This window comes from Elephas maximus, chromosome 4 (assembly GCF_024166365.1).
Source record: "Elephas maximus indicus isolate mEleMax1 chromosome 4, mEleMax1 primary haplotype, whole genome shotgun sequence".
Classification (NCBI taxonomy): domain Eukaryota; kingdom Metazoa; phylum Chordata; class Mammalia; order Proboscidea; family Elephantidae; genus Elephas; species Elephas maximus.
The window spans coordinates 183917772-183935648 of NC_064822.1; the positions used below are offsets into that span (position 1 = coordinate 183917772).

At 39.9% G+C, this 17877-nt stretch overlaps 1 protein-coding gene across 1 annotated transcript in view; it reads right to left on the bottom strand.

Annotated features, from left to right (window-relative positions):
- ENTHD1 (ENTH domain containing 1) overlaps nucleotides 1-17877 on the bottom strand; it is a 155517-nt gene that overhangs the window by 116576 nt on the left and 21064 nt on the right. The window contains exon 2 of the mRNA XM_049885192.1: nucleotides 6716-6958. Within this exon, the coding sequence (XP_049741149.1) occupies nucleotides 6716-6958 (243 nt within the window). The remainder of the gene's footprint in view (nucleotides 1-6715; nucleotides 6959-17877) is intronic.

Consider the following 17877-nt stretch of genomic DNA (forward strand, 5'->3'; position numbering starts at 1 on the left):
TGCTCCTTAAAAGTGAGGATGGCAAGAATTCATCTCAAGTAGTTTGAACATGTTACCAGGGGGGACCAGACCCTGGAGGAGGACATCATACTTGGTAAAGTAGAGAGTCACAGAAAAGAGGAAGACTCTCGATGAGATGGACTGGCACAGTGGCTGCAATGATGAGCTCAAACATAGCAAGGATTATGAGGATGGCGCAGGATCAGGCAGTGTTTCATTCTGTTGTACACAGGGTTGCTCTGAGTTGGAACCAACTCAACAGCACCTAACAATGATTTTTTGTAATTTATTCTTAAATTTTTAAAAAAGGAACACATAAAGAGTGAGCATCTTGGATCAAATAGACACATAAGACTATGTGGGCAGCTCCTGTCTGGAGAAGAAATGAGAGGGCAGAGGGGGTCAGAAGCTGGCCGAATGGACACAAAAACAGAGAGAGGAGGGAAGGAGTGTGCTATCTCATTAGAGGGAGAGCAAGTAGGAGTATATAGCAAGGTGTATATAAGTTTTTGTATGAGAAACTGACTTGGTTTGTAAACTTTCACTTAAAGCTCAACAAAATTAAAAAAAAAAAAAGCAACACATAATATTCATCATTCCAAATGGTTTAGCAGCAACCGGAATTTGAACCATAAGCCCTGCCATGTAGTCTATAGATGATAAGGGAAGCAAGTATGATTCCACATCAACTCTGTTAGAATAAAGCTTGCTGTAGGAAGTAGCAATATCAACATTAGTGTCTTTGATTATAAAAGCACGACCGTTACTTTGCAATACACCCTTGTCCTCACTTATCAATATGGTTAGGTTCCAAAGACCTGGTTGTTATACAAAATTATTGTTATGCAAAAATGGAGGGTGACCACATCAGATCATAAAATTGAGGATGACTACATCATTACATAATTGCTAAACCACTGAGAATCATGGCCCAGACAAGTTAACACATAACCTTAGGCATCACAGTCGGCATTACTGTCGCCTCAGGGTTTGTTACTGCCAGACATACATTGTTAAAGAGCAAAATAGTCAGATAATAGATTTTTTACTATGTCGTAAATGCAAAATATCGGATAACGAGACAGTCCTCCGTAAGTGAGGAGAAGGTGTGTAAGTTTTGGTTCAATAGCAGTCATATACTATTTGTACAGAAATATTTCCTTGAGATAGAATGCTATTAACATTTAACACAGACCAGAGTAATTCTTCTCTAATACAAGTAAAGCTCTATTGCAAAGATTACTACTACTAAAGAGCTCTTTACAGAAGATCAGATGACCAACAGAGGCAATGCTTTGCTGGTCTGGTTGTAAGCACTACCTCTGGCGATTGCTTTTATAATAATAATTGCCTTTAAAGAAAGGACTTAACTCTGATGCTCATTATCTCAAAGAAGCTGAGTTGTTAACTGTGCTTTTTACAGTTTTCTGTCTTGCCATCAGGCAGCAATTACCCTTCAGCTCATCTCTTCCTTCAAACATCAAAATCATCTAAACAGAAACCATCCAAGCTATCTACCGGAATAAAACATGGAGAAAATATCCAGAAATAGAAAAAAAAAAAAAAGGAGTAGAAGTGGTGATGTGTGCATAACACCTCTTTCAAGTACTTCTCTTCCCTTGCTAATTTACCACAAAGAAGCTAGGCACAGCTGTTTCAATTCTAGATCCTAAAGCCTGAGGATCAGATTTCTAGCAATGTATTCAATTTCACATTTCCTTACAACTAAATAATTTAGAGACATCCACCTGTATGATACCATCACTTGCCTCCGTTTTCTCTAACTCCAAACGTTAGTCCTTTTCAATTTCTTTCTTCTCCAATACATCACTCACTTACACCATTTCTTCCTCTACATTCTATCTTTAAACACTGCCTTTCCCTGATTTCCACCACCTGAGAGCAGGTCCTGGATGCCTAGACTGAACAACTGTCTCTTACAACGCCTCCCTTAGTTCGCATCTCCTTCATTTCTACACAAAGCAGTAAGAATTATCTCCCACCAACAGCTGTTTTGAGTAATAAGAAAGCAAAATTCTGTGACTAAGCTAAACATCCTTTCTGTTCTCCAAAGCCTACAGTGGTTCCTAGTTGCTAGTCATGTCAAATTGAAATTTCCAAATACTGTACTGTTTATATCCTCTATGGATTGCTCTGAGTATTCTCATCTCTCTTGCCCACATCTCTCTGTATATTCAAATGCATATTCTCTATTCCATCCAGTCAGAAAACCATGTATTACCATGCTTGATCCATTTCTTGTTTGGATACTTTCCCACTATGGTAGGGATATTTTCTTGTACCCTATATTTATTCTCCCCTTCTTCCTTAACAACAGAATCTGTTTTATCTGAGCACGTGGCTGCTCAGAATAGAGGACAATTCTCAGCTTCCTTTGCATTTAGGTGCGTCCCTGTGACTAAGTGCTAAACAGTGATATATAAGCCAAAATGTTATAAGCAACTTCAAATAAATTTCCTTAAAGGGAAAGAAAACTCATATTTTCAACCTTTCCTTCTTCCTACTAGCTAGAATGCAGATGAGATGGCTGAAGCTCAAGCAGCCATCCTGGATCATGAAGTGAAAGTCATATGCTTAACTTGGTGGAGCAACAAGACAGAAAAAGCCCTGAGTCCCTAACATTATGAAGAGCCAGCTAAGTACTAAAATACCTAGCTCTGGATCATTTTTAGAAGAGAGAAATAAAGTCCTATTATGTTTAAGCATCTACTATTGTGTGTCCTCTACTACTATCACTTGCGGATGCACCTAATTCTAACTGGTCTATCCACCTCCAAGTTTTACTTGTTACTTCTCCTGTCCCACTAAGAATGCCCCTCCCCCATTCATTTCCCTATCTTCTCCTGCCTTCTGGAGCCCTGGTGGCTCAGCGGTTAAGAGTCCGGCTGCTAACCAAAAAGTCGGCAGTTTGAATCCATCAGCCACTCCTTGGAAGCCCCATGGGGCAGTTTTACTCTGCCCTACAGGGTTGCTATGAGTCGGAATCGACTCGACGACAATGGGTTTGGTTTTTTTTTTTGGTCTCCTATCTTTTACAAAAATAGTCAGTTTTCTTTCTTCCTTTAAAATACAGCTTCGGAGTGAAATGCCTATATGGAAATGGTTAGTATTGCTAACTCAATCCAATCATTCATATTTGAACACACACAAACACACACACATCTATATATCGTGTATCTATATACGTATGTATGTATGTTGATATGTGTGTGTGTGTGAATGTGTACGTCGCTATATCTACACATGGATGGATGAACTTTTAAATAATATAACATTTTTAACAAACTGACTACAGCTTTTAAGGCCAAACATTCCCTATTCATTTTAAATAGTAGTCCTAATACGTGTTCACTTCAGTGATGTCATCACCGACCAAAGCTCTCTCAGAACATCTGTTTTTGCAACAGACTTGAGAGCTTCCCAGGACGTCACTAGGCACAGCCTCCGCGAGGGCAGAAATACACCTGCTCTGCTTCCCGTGCCTGGAACAGGGCCTGGCGTGTAGTAAGCAGGCGCTCCATACGTGTTCGCGGTATTAAAAAAATAAACTGTAGCAAAACATCTTCATTTGAAGGTTGACTGACTTTGTGAACTAGTCAGATGTCACTCAGAGCTTAGTACAGTGGACGAGGTGTGTGACCAAGCTGAGGGATATCATTTTGCATTAAAAAAATTGTGAGTATAAAGCAATAAGCTGGATTTTCTTACATGAATCACAAATGGCTGAGTGGAGCTACTTCTCCGGTGATCCGGGGACCCATTTCAGGGGCTCTGAATTAAGCCTGCTAACCTTCTCCAGGTCCAGAGCATCTGCAGTTCCTCTGCCTGGAACCCCCAGATAGACACAGCTCGCCCCCTCACAGCCTTCGGGTCTCTGCTTCAAGGTTCGCCTTCTCCAAAAGCTTTTCCCTCACTACCTGGGATGGTTAAGATTGTGCGTCAGCTCGGCTGGGCCACGATTCTTGGTGTGTATTTGTGATCATCCCCCTGACGGGATCTGCTGTGAGTAGCCAGTCAGTTCAAAGGGAGTTTCCTTGGGTGTGTGGCCTACATCTGAATAGAAGTGGGTGTTCTGGCTTTTGCCTGCCCTGGATCCTGCAGCTGCCTCCTGTTCGTCTGACCTCCAGTTCTTGGGACGTGAGCTAGCAGCTTACCTGCTCATCTTGGGATTTGTCCATTTTCACAGCCTGTGAGCAATACCCTGCTCTCCGACCTGCCAATCCTGAGTCCACCAGCTCCAGCGGCAACGTGAACCAGGAGAAGCCTCTATCCTGATCCATGGACTTGGGATGTTCCAGCCTCTATAATCACATCAGCTATTTCTTTGATATAAATCTCTCTAAATTTATATTTATACACTTCACTGGTTTTGCTTCTCTAGAGAACCCAGCCTAAGACACACACACACAAAAAAAAGACACTACCTAACCTAAAATAAAGCCATCCCCTGTCAGTCTCTATACACTGACTGTGCTTTTCTTTTCTTTATATGACTTACCACTATGAGACATTATATTTTATACCTATCTTATGTATGTTTAATACCTGTCTCTGTCATGAGAATGTTACCTCCTCAATGGCAGGAACCTTACCTGTTTTATTCACTGCTCTATCTCCAAATTTCTTCTACATAACCAAATTTCAAATAATAAAATTCAATAATTATATGTTATAATGAAAAGGAGAGTAAGAAAAAGGAAGAAGGAAGACCAAAAAGGTAAGAGAGAAGTAGGGAAAGGGGAGAAATTCTGGATGAGTCATAACTGGTTATTTTAAACGGTTTATTTTAGTGTCAGTTTGAATTAAAGGCTTCCAGGAGAAAATTTTAGAATGGGTCTCTGTGTCTTTCGGAGATTCATTTAAAAAGAGAGAGATACCCAAAAGAAAGGGACTCCACTACTTTTAGAAGCACTGAAGTACACAAGGGTGCTAGTTTACTGCTAAAATAACAATGGTCACCTCTTTTTACTATCTTTTTATCTCCCTGGTGGTTTACTAGATACAATTGAGTGAACAGCTGAGAATTCTTGACCAAACTGGAGAAGTACTTTACTGATTTTGAGCATGATTAGTTGGCGTTGGTATCAACTATTAACGTTTTTTAATTTCCACAGTTAACTGATGTTTGGAATTATCTATTCACATTGGCCTTCAGCTCTTTCAGGATCTCTCAACAGAGTCCAGAAGAAAGCCAGGAGGTCAGCCTCTGAAAATAACTGCAACTATATTAAACCCAGTGCTGTCGAGTCGATCCCGACTCATAGCGACCCTATAGGACAGAGTAGAACTGCCCCACAGAGTTTCCAAGGAGCGCCTGGCAGATTCGAACTGCCAACCTTTTGATTAGCAGCCATAGCACTTAACCACTACGCCACCAGGGTTTCCATAACTATGTTAAAAAAAAACAAAACTATATTAGTCTCCTAAATTGTGAGAAAATGAATTTTCTGTTTGTTTAAGCCACCCACTTGTGGTATTTCTGTTATAGCAGCACTAGATAACAAGACAATGTCAATAATACACCCTTACTTAAGTCATATCCTTACTCAAGTCACATCTTTGCTTGAGTCACACCTTTTATCTTAAAAGAGATAAAAGGAAGGAGAATCAAGCTGAGAGAAGAAGGACTTTCTACAACCAAGAAAGAAGAGCTGGGAGCACAGCACATCCTTTGGACCCAGGATCCCTGTGCTGAGAACCTCCTAGACCCAGGGGAAGACTGATACCAAGATCTCCAAGGAATCCCAGGGCCATAGATCTTAAAAGGAGACAAGGGTCTTCCCCTAGACCTGAAAGAAAGAGAAAGCTTTCTGCTAGAGCGAGTGCTCCGAATTTGCATTTCTAGCCTCCTAAACTGTAAGAAAAGAAATTTCTATTTGTTTAAGCCACCCGCCTATGGTATTTCTGTTATAGCAGCATTAGATAGCTAAGACAGTATTTGGACAGTGTATTAGCCCCGCTGTGCACCTTGCTCGTGGCACAAAGCCACACTAATGAAGTTCACTTCAAGGGAGAGTTATCCAAGTCACATTTCATTAGTGCTTTTGCTTCTTCAAGCTGTCTACTCCTTATACACAACTTATCAACAGGGCTTGTACTGGAGAAATTAGGGCTAAATGATGTTGATTTATGTTGTACCAAATTTGGTAGAAAAGATAATTTTGTTTCTCTGCTGATTTCTATTATAAAATTAGAAATAAATCCCTTTTTTAAAAAGTTCAATAGTCCAGATTTAAAGTTTGAGGCAAGGAAAGGTCATGTAACTCAAGGTATTGCGCTAGAAGAATATCAGAGCACTTTTAGAATTTTGAGGCACATTTTAGAAAATTTCAATATCTCGATTAGTAAATCAAATAGTGCAAATGCACACATACCCAAAACCCTGGTCTCAGAAAATAATTTAATGATTAAAATACTAAAATTTAATCATGATGCCAAACATGCCAATCACTAGTATAGTACCTTTCAAGTTAAAAAAATTTTTTTTAATTGAGTCCTCAATCATTCCATTCAGAAAATAGTCATAAAATTTTCTACTGAATATTCTTCATCATCTTTGTTCTCTACAATATAAAGTCTAACATAGTTATACTAGTACTAACATAGTCCTAATAATTTAGCACTAAAACCTAATATTTTTATATTTTCTTAAATGATATCCATTACTTTTTAGGTTAGTGTTCATGATACGCACTTTTACGATGTAGTCTTGCAACCTTAAGAAGCTTATGCTTGTTCTTGGAAGCAGGAATTTCTGGTGTGGGGGCAGAAGCACACGCTGTTGGTGAGCTACCTGTACCAGGGAATCTTTTAGGGAACGGCACAGAGTAGGAGGTACGCTGTCTAGTCCGACATGCTACTTCCCTCTCTTTATGCAGCAATTGTTCATCCATCAGCAATGTGATGACTTGCTTAGACTTTTCCCGGATATAGTAACCTGAAAAATACATGGAATTTGCTTAGAAAATAAAATCCTAAGGCTACAATTAATTTTTATTTCAAGAGCAATTAAGAAAAAAATGAAAACGTAAGCAAAGCAAAAAATCTTGTAGCAAATAAAGAGGGAAGCCTCAGTTTCAATAGAATTGTCAATAAGTATACTTCTTTTCCTGTATATTGGAGGCATGATGGCACAGTGGTTAAGAGCTTGGCTACCGACCAAAAAGGTCAGTGGCTTGGATCCACCAGTCCCTCCTTGGAAACCCTATGGAGCAGTTCTAGTCTGTTCTATAGGGTCACTATGAGTCAGAATCAAGTCGACGGCAACAGGTTTGGTTTTCCTATACATTACCAAGTAAATAAATTATTAATATATGATAAAAATACATTGACATTATATTTTTTACTTTATTGGATTTTCCTTTTAAAAGCAATACATACTTCTTGAAACAAATCAAACAATATAGCCATACAAAGAAGAATGAATTAGATCTAGAAGTATTGACCTAGAAGTATGACTGTGACATGTGGTTACAGATTTAAAGTAATGTGTATAGGATGATTCAAAATCTGTAACGCATAGGGGAAAATAAGCCACTATACGTATGTGCAGGAGAGTAGAGAAATACATAGGTAGGTAGATAGATAGAGAGAGAGACAGAAAATGTACCCACAACACTGTTAATATGTTATCTTAAAAAAAAACCCAGTGCTGTGGAGTCGATTCTATGTTATCTTAGAGGGATGGAATTGAGGTGGAGCAAGGAGGGGCAACTGGCTTTCTTTAAACATAATAGCTTGTCAAAACATTTGGTGCCATAATAGTGACAGAGCATGAGTAGAAGACCAGAGTCCTAGTGATGGCTTGACCCCTAACCATCTGTGAGACCAGTAAGGTGAGCTCTCTGGGCCTGAGTTTGCTTTCTGAAAAGCAGTATAAGCATATCCTCTAGTCTACTTCACAAATATAAAAGAACTCTATCACCTTTTTTTTTTTTTTATCACCTAGTACTCATTCAAATACAAGGTGGTATTATTATTACTATTCTCAACCCTCTCCCAGAAGAACTGATAGAAAAAATCACTTTGTCCACAACTTGGGACCAACTCATACAAACATTCCACGATTTCCCAAGCATTCTTTCAAAAATAAACTAGAAATCCCTAAAGATACACTACGATGCTCGTTTTGAGCTCCACTGATAATGAATTAAAGTATTAACATTTCCAACTATAATTTACTAGCAGTGGAAGTAGCAAGAAATGGTAAAATTCGGGGTATATTTTGAAGACAGAAGCCAGCAATGCCTCTAACTGCTAGTCATTTCATTATGGATTGATATAGACAGTGTCAAAAACCTTTGCTCAAGTTGCCATCTTTTCCAACATTATGTTTTATATTTTATTTAGTCTCATTTCCTCATCATTTCTTCCTTCCACATGTATTTCATCCAGAACAAAAACCAAACCCATTGTCATCAAGTTAATTTCAACTCCTAGCGACCCTATAGGACAGAGTACAACTGCTCCATAGGGTTTCCTAGGCTGTGATCTTTACAGAAGCAGACTGCCGCATCTTTCTCCAACAGAGCGGCTGGTGGGTTCCAACCACCGACCTTCTGGTTAGCAGCCGAGCACATAACCACTGTGCTGCCAGGGTTTCTAACATATTCCATACTTGCTTCAAATTTTATCATTCTAAACATCCTTAATTTCTGTGACTAACTCTCAGTCCATAGTCAGAAAATTCCACAATGTTTTGGGTTACCACTTAGGTGTCATGATAGAGAGAAGTCTGTTGTGAATTTCAGCCTTTGGGGACAATCTGACACTATCTTCCCCCAGAAAATCAACACAGTTTGGTTTTGGAGAGGTGTAAAACTTGTTTTCCCATGCTTCACTTCATACACTCATCTCTCTCCACCTTCCCTTCACCCCCTCCTCCATTCTAGCCAAGCCTCCTTACTCTGCAATCCCACCACACTCTTCACCTCCTGGGAGCCTTGCAGCGGCTGTTGCTTCCACCAGGACCTCTTTGCACGGCTAGATTGCTTTTTCATTCAGGTGTCTACCCAAACATCATCTCCTCAGAGAGGCCTTTCTCTGACCACCCTGTCTAATAGCCCCACCCCTTCACTGTCTATTCCCTTACCTTGCTTTATTTTTCACCTCAGCATTTACCACTATCTAATTTTATGTTTGTTTACTTGTTTGTTAACTCTTTCCTCACCTAGACTATAAGCTCCATGAGGGCAGAGAGATCTCATTCGCCCCTGTATCTTCAGCATCTAAAGGAGTGATTAGCACAAAGCAGATGCTCAACAAATACTTATTGAGTGAATGAATCAACAAAGAAACAAATTACCAAGTCTCAGATATCCTCCTTAATCTGGTGCAAATGCAACCAGGTAGATGAAAGATATTGACAGTCAACTTACAGTTTAGCTGCCTGAGAAAGTTGCTTGGCCCGAAATAATTTCTTGAAACACCCTGATTAGAAAAAAGTTAGAACTAGACATTATGGGATTGATGTGCAATGTTCCACCTGGAGTCTGTGCAGGTTGTTGGGCTTTGAGGGCCACTGTGATAGTTCTAAGAGAACAGGCAGGGACACCAAGCAGCAAGCCCACAGCAATGAGGAAGACTTCTTCTTGAAACATCAGGGCTCCTCCCCGAGGTGGCATTCAGCAGCACCAGGAAGGTCAGGTCAGAAGAGCTTACCAAAACCAGGGAAGAAATCTCCCGGAGATGAACTTCTCAAGGCTGCCTACTGCTCTGGTTACCCCTCTACTAACCGCAAGATGTTGTGTTACCGAACTGGCTATTCTGAAGTACCAAAGTTGAAAGTTAGGAAATCTAATGATAAACCTGCTTCAAGGACGAATTAAATAATAACAATAGTAATATTGAGACGGCACCTACTCGCTTCTAACTAATGTTTCTGAAAAGGAAGGAAGGAGGACATCATTCTAAAATGTGAGGGCAAGAGGGTCTTGTAAAAGAACTGCTGAAAATAGAATAAGCTTAGGCAGCAACGCTTTGTGTCAAAGAAAAGAAAACATGGGTCCTCTGAAACAAGATGAAAAGGTTGTTAGTTGAGATGCAGGTTAAAATGAAAATAGAACTACATTCTGTTTTAATTGGGTATCTTTTAGTTACAAGTGATGGAAACTCAATTTGAACTTACTAAGGCAAAAGTCACGGGAAAACCAGGGGCTGCAATTGAGCCTCAGGTGCAATGGAACCAGAGGCTAGAAAACCTCCAGGGCTTTTTCCTCTCCCATCTCTGCTTCTCTCTGCCCAGTGGCTTCATTTTCTCCTCTTGCAGATTGGCTTCTTCTAACTAGACATGAGTATGGCCACTGAGAGCTCCAAACTCACATCTCATACTTTGCCACACTCTTCCTTCGTTCAAATTTGAAATATCCAGGAGAATGGCTCTGATTGGCCCAGCTTTAAACACTCACATGCCCATCACTATAGCCCATTATGCTATAATCTGCAATCCCAATAAAACAGCATCATGGGGTAAGGGGAGGATCAATGTGATGAAAAAAAAAAAAAATGAATGAATGGAAAGCCAATTTGAGAAGTTCTCACAAATGAAAAGTAAAGGACAAAGTACCAGAACAACTATGCAACAGATCAACAGCCAAGGATATTCATTTATGTAGTTATATAGTCATCTTGAACACTTAAGTTCTCAGAAAATGTTCTAAGGAGTAGAAGCACAGCTGAGAAAAAGAGAGACAAGGTCCCTGCATTGTAGCATGTACATTCTAGTAGTTGAAAGAGCTAATAATCATAAATAAACACGATAATTTCAGATAAAAATAAGTGGTCTCAAGTAACTAAAGCAGGGCGATGTGCTAAAAACAAATTTGATGCAGAGTCACAGAAAGCCTAACTGAGGAAGTAAAATATCAGCTGACTCTTGAACAGCAAAAAAAAAAAAAAAAAAAAGCCAGCCACACAAAGACATAAGGGCACAGAGCTCCAGGCAGAGGGAACAGAGGACGGAAAAATCCCAAAGTAAGAACAAGTTTAGCAGTAAAGTACCTAGTACCAATAGTGGGGTAGTAGCAATGGTCTTTCCCAAGAGCAGGCAATAAGGAGGCAAATTGTGGAGACTTAAAAACTGATTAAAAGGCATCTTTTCATTATTACCATGTGCTAACAGTTCGAAACAATATCTGTGATAAAACACTTGTTCTCCTCCCCAAAAAATTATTTTACTAGTCTAGGTTCTAAATTATTACCGCAGTTACTATGGAGTTTTAATAATAATCATATATATTTATATACATAATTTTTATAACAGTCATGTACATATCCTTCAAATTAGCACATTGTTCTTACTCTTCCTTTAATAAACAATGCATTCCATATAAAAGTTAATTCGAAACTCCCAGCTATACACTCAGTCCCCAATACACTCAGCTACACAGGGAGCATCAAAAGATGGAAGGAATACACAGAGTCACTATACCAAAAAGAGTTGGTCAATGTTAAACCACTTCAGGAGCTATCATATGCTCGAGAACCAATGGTACTGAAGGAAGAAGTCTAAGCTGCACTGAAGCATTGGCGAAAAACAAGGCTCCAGGAATTGATGGAATACCAATGGAGATATTTTAACAAACGGATACAGCGCTGGAGGTGCTCACTTGTCTATGCCAAGAAATTTGGAAGACAGCTACCTGACCAACTGACTGGAAGAGATTAATATTTGTGCCCATCCCAAAGAAAGGAGATCCAACAGAATGCGGAAATTATCAAACAATACCATATGACATGCAAATTAAATTTTGCTGAAGATCATTCAAAAACAGTTGCAGCAATACATCAACAGGGAATTGCCAGAAAGTCAAGCCAGATCCAGAAGAGGATGTGGAATGAAGTTTTATCACTGCTGACATCAGATGGATCTTGGCTGAAAGCAGAGAACACCAGAAAGATGTTTACCTGTGTTCTACTGACTATGCTACGGCATTCGACTGTGGGGATCATAACAAATTATGGATAACATTGCCAAGAATGGGAATTCCAGAACACCTAATTGTGTTCATGTGGAACCCGTATATAGATCAAAAGGCAGTTGTTCAAATAGAACAAAGGGATACTGCGTGGTTTAAAGTGACGAAAGGTATGCATCAAAGTTGTATCCTTTCACCACACTTATTCAATCTGTATGCTGAGCAAATAATCCAAGAAGCTGAACTATATGAAGTGGAACAGTGCATCGGGATTGGTGGAAGACTCATTAGCAACCTGCAATATGCAGATGAAATAACATTGCTTGCTGAAAGTAAAGAGGACTTGAAGCACTTACTGATGAAGATCAAAGACCAGAGCCTTCAGTACGGACTACCCATCAACATAAAGAAAACAAAAATCTCCACAACTGGACCAATAAGCCACATCATGATAAACGGAGAAAAGATTGAAGTTGTCAAGGATTTCATTTTACTTGGATCCATAATCAACACCCATGGAAGCAGTGGTCAAGAAATCAAACAACATATTGCATTGGACAAATCTGCTGCAAAGGAATCTTTTGAGTATTAAAAAGCAAAGATGTCACCTTAAGGACTAAGGTGCACCTGACCCAACCCAAGGTGTTTCCAGTCACCTCATATGCATGTGAAAGGTGGACAATGAATAAGGAAGACCAAAGAAGAATTGATGCCTTTGAATTATAGTATAGTATAGCAAATAATACTGAATATACCATGGACTGCCAGAAGAATGAACAAGTCTGTCTTGGACGAAGTACAGTCAGAGTGCTCCTTAGAAGAGAGGATGGCGAGACTTCATCTTCTGTACTTTGGACGTGTTATCAGGAGGGACCAGTCCCTGGAAAAGGACATCATACTTGGTAAAGAAGAAGGTCAGTGAAAAGGAGGAAGACCCTAAATGAGATGGATTGACACCGTGGCTGCAATGAGCTCAAACATAGCAACGACTGTGTGGATGATGCAGGACTGGGCAGCATTGTACATAGGGTTGCTATGAGTCAGAATCAGCTCAACAACACCTAACAACAACATACACATAAAATGATGGTCTTTATTAAATATGAAGGGGAAAATAACGACTGCACAGTGGAAAAACCTGGGAGACCCCACTTCAGTATCATCAGTGATGAGACATACTGACATCAAGTACCTCCTGATATGATGCACTGAGAAGGGCGCAACATCACTTCTGTACTATTCTTGCCAAATGTACATTAAAAAAAAAAAAAACATTGCCATCGAGTAGATTCCGACTCATAGTAACCCTATACAACATAGAAGAACTGCCCCATAGGGTTTCAAAGAAGCAGCTGGTGGATTCAAACAGCCAACCTCTTGGTAGAACCCAAGCTCTTAACCACTATACCACCAGGGCTCCTAAATGTACATGACCTGAATATAATCAGGAAGACTATCGGACAAACCCAAAGTCAGGAACATTAGGCAAAACAACAGATTAGTACTCTTAAAAAAGTATCAAGGTCATGAAAGGCAAAGAAAGACTGAGAACAAAATACATAAAGATCTCCTACAACTCAACAACAAAAAGACAACCCAACTAAAAAATGGGCAAAGGACTTAATAGACATTTCACCAAAGATGACATAAATTGCCAATAAGCACATGAAAGGATGCTCAATAGTCATTAGTTGTTGTTGTTGTTGTTGTTGTGAGGTGCCATCAAGTTGGTTTCAACTCATAGTGACCCTGTGCACAACAGAAGGAAACACTGCCTGGTCCTGAGCCATCCTGATAATTGCTGCTATGCTTGAGCCCATTGTTGCAGCCACAGTGTCAATCCATTTCATTAAGGGTCTTCCTCTCTTTCACTGACTCTGTACTTTACCAAGCATGATGTCCTTCTCCAGGGACTGATGCCTCCTGACAACATGTCCAAAGTATGTGAGACGTAGTTTTGCCATCCTTGCTTCTAAGGAGTGCTCGGGTTGTACTTCTTCCAAAACAGATTTGTTCGTTCATTTGGCAGTCCGTGATATATTCAATATTGTTCACAAATACTATGATTCGAAGGCGTCGATTCTTCTTTGGTCTTCCTTATTTATTGCCTAGCTTTTGCATGCATATGAGGTGACTGAAAAAAACATGGCTTGGATCAGGTGCACCTTAGTCCTCAAGGTGACAACTTTGCCTTTCCACACTTTAAAGAGGTCCTTTGCAGCCGATTTGCCCAATGCAATGCACCTTTTGATTTCTTGACTGCTGCTTCCATGGTTGTTGATTGTGGATCCAAGTAAAATGAAATTCTTGACAACCTCAATCTTCTCTCTGTTGCTTATTGGTGCAGTTGTGAGTGTGTAATCCATACTGAAGGCTGTGGTCTTTGATCTTCATCAGTAAGTGTTTCAAGTCCTCTTCACTTTCAGCAAGCAAGGTTGTGTCATCTGCATAACACAGGTTGTTAAAAAATTTCTAATCCTGATGCCCCATCCTTCTTCACATAGTCCAGCTTCTCGGATTATTTGTTCAGCATACAGATTGAATACGTATGGTGAAAGGATACAACCCTGATGCACACCTTTCCTGACTGTAAACCCTTGTTCTGTTCCAATGACTGTCTCTTGATTCATGTAGATTCCTCATGAGCACAATTAAAAAAAGAAAAAATCCCATTCTTCACAATTTTATCCATAATTTGTTATGATCTACACAGTCGAATGCCTCTGCATAGTCAATAAAACACAGGTAAAACATCTTTCTCGTATTCTCTGCTTTCAGCCAGGATCCATCTGACATCAGCAATGATATTCCTTGTTCCACAAACTCTTCTAAATCTGGCTTGAATTTCTGGAAGTTCCCTGTGGATATACTACCGCAGCCACTTTTGAATGACCTTCAGCAAAATTTTATTTGCATGTGATATTAATGATATTGTTTGATAACCTCTGCCTTTGGTTGGATCACCTTTCTTAGGATAAATACGGATCTCTTCCAGTCTGTTGACCAGGTAGCTGTCTTCCAAATTTCTTGGCATAGACGAGCAAGCACTTCCAGTGCTGCATTTGTTTCTTGAAACACCTCAGCTGCTATTCCTCCAATTCTCGGAGCCTTGTTTTTCCCCAGTGCCTTCAGTGCAGCTTGGACTTCTTCCTTCAGTATCATCGGTTTCTGATCATGTTACCTCCTGAAATGGTTGAACATTGACCAGTTTTTGGTATAGTGACTCTGTGTATTCTTTCCATCTTCTTTTGATGCTTCCTGCATCATTTAATATTTTCCCCAGAGAATCCTTCAATATTGCAACTGGAGGCTTAAATTTTTTCTCCAGTTCTTTTAGCTTGAGAAAAGCCAAGTGTGTTCTTCCCTTTTGGTTTTCTACCTTCAGGCCTTTGCACATGTCATGATAATACTTTACGTCATCTTCTCGATCTCCCCTTTGAAATTTTCTGTTCAGTTCTTTTACGTCATCATTTCTTTCTTTTGCTTTAGCTTTAGCTACTCAACATACAAAAGCAAGTTTCAGAGTCTCTTCTGACATCCATTTTGGTCTCTTCTTTCTCTCCTGTCTTTTTAATGACCTCTTGCTTTCTTCATGTATGATGTCCTAGATGTTATTCCACAACTCATCTGGTCTTTAATCATTAGTGTTCGACATGTCGAATTTATTCTTGAGATGGTCTCTAAATTCAGGTGGGATATACTCAACGTCATATTTTGGCTCTTGTGGACTTGTTCTAATTTTCTTCAGTTTCAACTAGAACTTGTATATGAGCAATTGATGGTCTGTTCCACAGTCGGCCCCTGGTCTTGTTCTGACTGATGATATTGAGCTTTTCCATCGTCTCTTTCCACAGATATAGTCGATTTGATTCCTGTGTATTCCATCTGGCAAGGTCCATGTGTATAGTCGCCATTTATGTTGGTGAAAAAAGGTATTCGCAATGAAGAAGTCGTTGGTCTTGCAAAATTCTATCATGCGCTCTCCGGCATCATTTCTATCACCAAGGCCATATTTTCCAACTACCAATCCTTCTTTGTTTCCAACTTTGGCATTCCAATTACCAGCAATTGTCAGTGCACCCTGATTGCATATTTGATGAATTTCGGACTGCAGCAGCTGATAAAAATCTTCTGTTTCTTCATCTTTGGCCTTAGTGGTTGGTGCGTAAATTTGAATAACAGTCGTATTAACTGGTCTTCCTTGTAAGTGTATGGATATTATCTTATCACTGGCAGTGTTGTACTTCAGGATAGATCTTGAAATGCTCTTTTTGACAATGAATGCAATGGCATTCCTCTTCAAGTTGTCATTCCCAGAATAGTAGACCATATGATTGCCTGAATCAAAATGACCAATATTAGGCCACTTCAGCTCACTAATGCCTAGGATGAAAACCCTGGTGGCATAGTGATTAAGACCTATGGCTGCTAAAAAAAAAAAAAAAAAGTCAGCAGTTCAAATCCACCAGATGCTCCTTGGAAACTCTATGGGACAGGACAGTTTTACTCTGTCCTATAGGGTCACTGTAAGTCAGAATCAACTTGATGGCAATGGGTTTGTTTTTTGTTTTCAATGCCTAGTATATCAATCTTTATGCATTCCATTTCATTTTTGATGATTTCTGATTTTCCTAGATTCACACTTCGTACATTCCAGGTTCCGATTTTCAATGGATGTTTGCAGCTGTTTCTTCTCATTTTGAGCCATTCCATATCAGGAAATGAAGGTCCCCAAGGCCTGACTCCAACCACATCATTAAGGTTGACTCTACTTTGATTGCAATGAATGGGAATTCCAGAACACTTAATTGTGCTCATGAGGAACCTTAACATAGATCAAGAGGCAGTTGTTCAGACAGAACGAGGGGATACTGATTGGTTTAAAGTCAGGAAAGGTGTGCATCAGGGTTGTATTCTTTCACCATGCCTATTCAATCTGTGTGCTGAGCAAATAATATGAGAACATGGACTCTATGAAGAAGAACGGGGCATCAGGATTGAAGGACGACTCATTAACAACCTGCGTTATGCAGATAACACAACCTTGCTTGCTGAAAGTGAAGAGAACTTGAAGCACTTACTGATGAAGATCAAAGACCACAGCCTTCAGTATGGATTGCACCTCAACATAAAGAAAACAAAAATCCTCACAACTGGACCAATGAGCAACATCATGATAAATGGAGAAAAGATTGAAGTTGTCAAGGATTTCATTTTACTTGGATCCACAATCAACACCCATGGAAGCAGCAGTCAAGAAATCAAAAGACGCATTGCATTGGGCAAATCTGCTGCAAAGGACCTCTTCAAAGTGTTGAAGAGCAAAGATGTCACCCTGAAGACTAAGGTGTGCCTGACCCAAGCCATGGTATTTTCAATCACATCATATGCATGTGAAAGCTGGACAATGAATAAGGAAGACCGAAGAAGAATTGTCACCTTTGAATTGCGGTGTTGGCAAAGAATATTGAATATACCATGGACTGCCAAAAGAACAAACAAATCTGTCTTAGAAGAAGTACAGCCGGAATGCTCCTTAGAGGCAAGGATGGCGACCAATATCATCAGTCAGAACTGCGTCTTACGTACTTTGGACATGTTGTCAGGAGGGATCAGTCCCTGGAGAAGAACATCACACCTGGCAGAGTACAGGGTCAGTGGAAAAGAGGAAGACCCTCAATGAGGTGGATTGACACAGTGGCTGCAACAATGAGCTCAGGCATAACAAACAATTCTAAGGATGGCTCAGGACCAGGCAGTGTTTCGTTGTGCACAGGGTCACAATGAGTTGGAACCAACTCGACAGCACCTAACAACAACAACTACTTTGAGGAGGCAGCTCTTACCCAGTTGTATTTTAAGTGCCTTCCAGCCTGAGGGGCTCATCTTCTGGCACTATATCAGACAAAGTTCTGCTGCTATTCATAAGATTTTCGCTGGC